The sequence below is a fragment of the Triticum urartu genome, chromosome 6A, assembly GCF_056163025.1.
Source record: "Triticum urartu cultivar PI428250 chromosome 6A, HENAU_Tu73, whole genome shotgun sequence".
In the NCBI taxonomy this organism is placed as follows: domain Eukaryota; kingdom Viridiplantae; phylum Streptophyta; class Magnoliopsida; order Poales; family Poaceae; genus Triticum; species Triticum urartu.
Window position 1 is genome coordinate 486352174 of NC_141878.1, and position 5758 is coordinate 486357931.

The window sequence follows — 5758 nt, forward strand, 5'->3', positions numbered from 1 at the left end:
GGGGTTTTTACGGTAAAATCTTTCTATATGTATTTGATTAATTCTGGCCCACTCTCAAGGTCGTTGCATATTTGGAAGATCAAGGTTTCTTTGCGTATTAATATTTTTATGTGGTTTGTCCACAAACAAGTGATACTCACAAAGGACAACTTAATTAAAAGGCGATGGGTAGGAAGTTCACGATGTTGTTTTTGTGATCATGATGAAACAATACAACACTTATTTATTGATTGCCCACTTGCCAAGTTACTTTGGAGAATGATTCATATAGCCTTCAACATTAGTCCTCCAGTTGATATTGCGTCTTTGTTTGGGACGTGGTTAGCTGGAGTTGAGCTAATTACTGCGGCCCGTATTCGGATTGGTATATGTGCACTATTATGGGCTATATGAAACTGCAGGAATGATATGATTTTTAACAAACAACACAATTTAACTTTCTTGCAGGTTATCTTCAGGGCTACAGCTTGGATCCGTACGTGGTCCTTACTCACTCCTATGGACTCCAGGGAGCCTTTGGTTACTGGGTGCAACCAATGGGAGATGATAGCTCGGGCTATATTCAACCGGTTCGGATGGCGCTCGTACAATAGGATAGGAGTCTAGGGAGCTTATCCTTCCTATTACCGTATCGGTTGATCTTGTCAGCATGTAATTTCCCTTTTTGTTTACTTTATTTTCTGCTCCGTTGAGATGTAAGACCTTTTTGACTGTACTTTCTGGATTTTTAATAATATGGCTGCATGCATCTTTATGATGCAGAGGCCGGTGGCATGCCTCCATTTCCAAAAAAAAGATGCGGCGGCCGCCAACAAGGAAAAGGATCCAAGGGAAATTCGACGAATCTGTTGAGGCGACGGCGGCGGTGTTTCATCTCGATTCTGACAGCGGCTGGGGAAGGGCTCATACCGGGAAGAAGGGCGACGAGGGCCAAGGGAGGCGGCGGGGGTGGTGGACGGTCGTCAGGAGGTGCACCGGCGACAAAGCAGTGGAGGTGGGGAGGTGGTAGAGAGGACGCAAAGTTTACTCCGTGCAGTCGAGGCGAGTGTTTTTAGGAGGCGGAGTAAATATTTTACTCCACTATAAAGTTTAGGAGTTCAGATAGGTGTCGGTTAAAAGAGTAAAATAAATTTTGTACTTCTATAGAGATGGGCTAGAGATGCTCTTACACTTCTCAATTTACTCTGTTCCTATCTACGTAGCAAGTATTGCTACAAGCTAAACGCCACTTGTAAGCTAGTACTAAGTATACATCTTCACGATCCTCGGCAGGTCCCGTAAGCACACAATCTTCTTCACTTGAACGCCCTCTGTCGGATTGGGGCACAGGTACAAGAATCACACGACCTGGAGGCTGGGCTCGGCGGGCTTGTCGCCGGCCTCCTCCTCCAGCGACGCGAGCCACTGGAGCAGCGCCGCGTTGAACTGCTCCGGCGCCTCGTCGTGCGGGCAGTGGCCGGCCTGGAGGTTGACGACGGTGGAGTTGGCGTAGAACTCGTGGATCCTTGCCGCCTTGGACGGGCCGACCCACGGGTCCAGGTCCCCCCACAGCAGCAGCAGTGGGCACGTCAGCTTCCCCAGCAGCTTGTCCAGCGTGTACTGGCTCTGCTGGTTCGCCACGAACCGCGACATGAGCCTGTAGTACACCTCGCCGGCGTTCGGGTCGGCCGTCGGCGCCGTGATCGAGCTGATCAGGTACTCGTCCACGTTGCTCGGGTCTTTGTACACCTGCACGCATTGCAACAAATGAAGAATCGATGAGAACTCTGTCCGTCGATCAGAATCAGGTAGCTTTCGGCTGAGTTGCCTACGCTTTTGAGGACTTTCTCGACCCTGGCCGGCTGCTTGGCCTGCCAGAAGAGGAACCCGAGCACGACCCGCTGGAAGGCCTCCTTGAGCGGCCTCACGATGAGCCTCGTCACCGCGCTCACCTCCTCCTCCGCTGCCGCCGCCTCTTCAGGCTTGGGCGGCGCGTTGGGGTCCGCAAACTGGCCGGCGGAGTTGAGCAGCACGACGCCCCGGACCAGCTCCGGCACCTCCGTCGCCGCGAACAGCGTCGTGAAGCCACCTAAGCTGAACGCGACCATGCCACATCCGTGTCAGTACGACGTTTGTTGAGAACAATGTGTGTTCCTGAACTCTGAAGAATGGTGTCGAGGACTCAAGGTACCTGTTGCCGACGACGACGGACGGCGACTGGACGACCTCCCGGAGGAAGTCGGAGACCTGCTCCATCCAGATGGTGGCGTCGTACTGCACCAGCGCCTTCTCGCTCCAGCCGAAGCCCAGCAGGTCCACGGCGTACACCTTGTACTTCTTGGCCAGCTCCGGGATGTTGTACCTGACGATCGAGTACAGAACCGTTCAGACAACACCAGCCAATCAGTTCAACCAACAGGCACCTGTCACCCCGCGTTCCCAATAACGGTTTCCCGCCACACAGGCCACGGGGTGGAGATAAGATGGTCGAGCTGCGCCGACGGCTGACCTCCAGTGGAACGCCGACGCGCCGAAGCCGTGGATGAGCACGATGGGCTGGCCGGACCCTTGCTCCACGTAGTGTATCCGGCGGCCCCTCCACGTCCAGAAGCTGTACCCGTCCGCCTTGAACGGCAGCCTCTCCAATGCTGCAAGCAAACGAGATGAAGAACATGGATCTATAGATGTCTCCACTCTGAACTCTGAAGAAACAGTTAAGCTAAGGCTGACCTTGAGCAGCGGCGCCGTTGGAGGAGGAGGTGAGCAGCGAGGAGCAGACGGAGAGCGCGACCCCCTTGGTGACGAGGTCCCTCCTCTGCATCATCAGAAACTTGTTGCCTCCTGCCAACAACCAACCGAAGCACAGGGTGATCACAAAGAGCCCAACCGAATCACCCACGCGTGTCAGAGGAAAGTAGAGAGAAGTAAGTACCAACCGTTGAGGCCGGTTCCGACGCCGGAGCGGCGGCCGGACGACGACCGGAGGGCGGCGGCAGATGCCGAGGCGACGGACATCGGGGTAGAAGCCGCCGTACGTGGCCGAAGGAAGGGTCGTGGAGAAGAAGCAACCTAGGTTGGCCTGAAAAAAGAAGCTGGGTGATTCGTGGTGACGGGCGGAGAGAGTTTTACTTGTAGGTTTGCGCTGGTGTTGGTGTGTGGGTGGCGGGCAATCGGGCAGCCGTGGCAGCGCCCGGGCCAAAAGTTTCAAAGGGAGGGATTGATCGACGCGACGCGCGGCCCACGGCAAGGCTTGCGTCTTCACACCGTGATGGAACTAATATCTCGCCCTCTGATCAGTGTACGTGCAACCAGATCGCCACGTCGAGTGTGGTAGCCCAGCTAATTGATACTCCATTCTGTCTCTAAAAAACGAGTAATTGATACTCCATCCATTTCAAAATATAGTGCGTCCGTGCCTTCCGAGGTTCAACTTAGATCATAAATTTAACCAATGGGACCGATTGCGGCGGGAGAAAAAAATTATATAATTAAAAACTTCTTTTGAATACGAATTCACTAGTATAACTTTTGCTCCCGTCGCAGTCGGTCTCGTTGGCTAAATTTATGATCAAAATTGAAGTACAAAAATAGAGGAAGCACTATATTTTGAAACAGAGGAAGTACTCAAGTTCACACTGAGCAACCCATGTGGCTTCGAAAGGTGCTACTCCATCCCATTCTTTAGTACAACTTTAGAGCACGTGAACACCACTTGGCAACTAAACTTTGGAAACAATTGTCATTCTTTAGAGGCCTAGTAAATACGACACTACTACATTAACATAATGTGAATGAAGGCTGGCCCATCACGGTTCCCGGTCCGCAATTGCATCTCCTCGGCCACCGCCCCGTCCATCGTCGTTGAATTTCTAGCCCCCGCTCCCCGTCCCATCAATCACGGAACCCCCAAAGAAGATGACAAACCGTGAGGGTTCCCCGTAGTCAGAGTCGTCGGACGACGAGGGCTGCCCTGAGCTCTTCATCAGGCACCACGACTACGATTCTCGGATGCAGTGGATTGGTAGGACTACGAAGATGTGGGACATAACGAGTGGTATTAAGAAAGTGCCGCCATTGGAGATCATCGAGTTCGAAGGTGCAAGCAAATTCCTTCGTTCAAGTTCTCTTTCGGGTTACGATCGGGGTTTGTGATATGTGTTGTTAATTTGTTGCATGGTTCATTTTGCCTTCTGCAGAGATTGGATCACCCTTAAAATTTTGGGCTGGTGAACTGGATGGGCGGATATACAATCCTTTGCTTGTGTTGTTGAATGTTGAACGTGCTGAAGTTGCATTCACTTCTCCTCTGTTGACGTATAAATGCATAGTCCACCTTCCCATTAGCTTGAGCTTTGAGTGAACTGGCTAGTGAATGCAGTTCTACATGGTATCGGATCCAAGAGGTCTTGAGATCAAGACCCCGCCTGGCGCAATTTAAACGTAAAAAATTTGCAGCCCACTACGCGAGGGGAAGTATTGAAGTATAAATGCATAACCCACCTTTCCCCATCAGCTTGAGCTTTAGGGTGAACTGGCTGGTGTGTGTAGTTCTACATTGGCTGGTGCGTGCAGTTCTACACTCTCATGTGTTATCTCATGATCTTCTGTTCTATGACTTCTTATATGTATATGCTACTCCCTCTGATCGGAAAAAGTGTCGCAGATCTGAACTAAGGTTAGTTCAACCTTAGTTCAAAGCCGCCACACTCTTTTTTTGGATCAGAGGGACTACTATTTGCTTGCTATATTTTTTATTGAATCTGACAAGTATTTTTTTTGAATAAAAAGATCTGACAAGTTATGTATTCTGTGTTAAGATCTTATCGAGAAAGCATGGTCTCCGGCCAGGCTGGTGCCCCTGGGGGTCCAGGTATAGTTCATTTCAGAGATCATATGGACCACCTCTAGAAGTTTTCAACAACAATCCTGCTTTTCATTGTGACCTACTGTTGGGGAACGTAGTAATTTCAAAAAAAATTCCACGCACACACAGGATCATGGAGATGCATAGCAACAAGAGGGGAGAGTGTTGTCTACGTACCCTCGTAGACCGAAAGCAGAAGCATTATATCAACGCGGTTGATGTAGTCGTACGTCTTCACGATCCGACCGATCCAAGTACCGAAAGCACGGCACCTCCAAGTTATGCACATGTTCGGCTCGGTGACGTCCTCGTCTTCTCGATCCAGCAAGAGGGGCAAAGTAGTAGGTGAGTTCTGGCAGCACAACGGCATGGTGACGGTGTTGGTGAAGAACAATCTCCGCAGGGCTTCGCCTAAGCACTACGAAAACTATCACACAAAAAATACACTTTCGTGATGATACGTGTTTGTCACAGTAGGTCGCTTTTTTTGTCATGCATGTACATCCATGACAAATTTATGACAGAATCAAGATAGTCATACACGTGTTGTCGTAGAAGTGTTTCATGACATTACCAAAATTATCATCACGGAAGTGTCCACTTCCATGACGATAAGTCACGCGTCACAGAAGTGCTTTCGTCAAGGGTGACCGACACGTGGCATCCACCGTAACGGAACACCGTTAAGCTATCGGGTCGGGTTTTGGATCCGCTAACCCGTTAACAGCCCCGACCAATGGGGATTTTCCACGTGTAAAATCATCATTGGCTGGAGGAAACACGTGTCGGCTCATCGTTGGGACAGATGTCAACCACTCATTGGACGGAAGGCGCCTATGATACGTCGACACGTGGCACGGCCCAACAGAGGCCCATTCCTGTGAAAAGGCCGGCCTGTTTGACTTGGTCAAAAGC

General features: G+C 50.8%; 1 protein-coding gene across 1 annotated transcript; it reads right to left on the reverse strand.

Annotated features, from left to right (window-relative positions):
- Positions 1 to 1031: 1031 nt before the first annotated feature.
- On the reverse strand, positions 1032 to 3127 carry LOC147965817 (alpha/beta-Hydrolases superfamily protein). Its single transcript, XM_087528429.1, has 6 exons — positions 2916 to 3127; positions 2710 to 2820; positions 2489 to 2627; positions 2171 to 2341; positions 1812 to 2073; positions 1032 to 1728 (listed from the first exon to the last, which is right to left on the reverse strand). The coding sequence occupies exons 1-6, from the start codon at positions 2992 to 2994 to the stop codon at positions 1339 to 1341; spliced, it is 1152 nt and encodes a 383-aa protein (XP_087384555.1). The 5' UTR covers positions 2995 to 3127; the 3' UTR covers positions 1032 to 1338.
- Positions 3128 to 5758: the final 2631 nt, after the last annotated feature.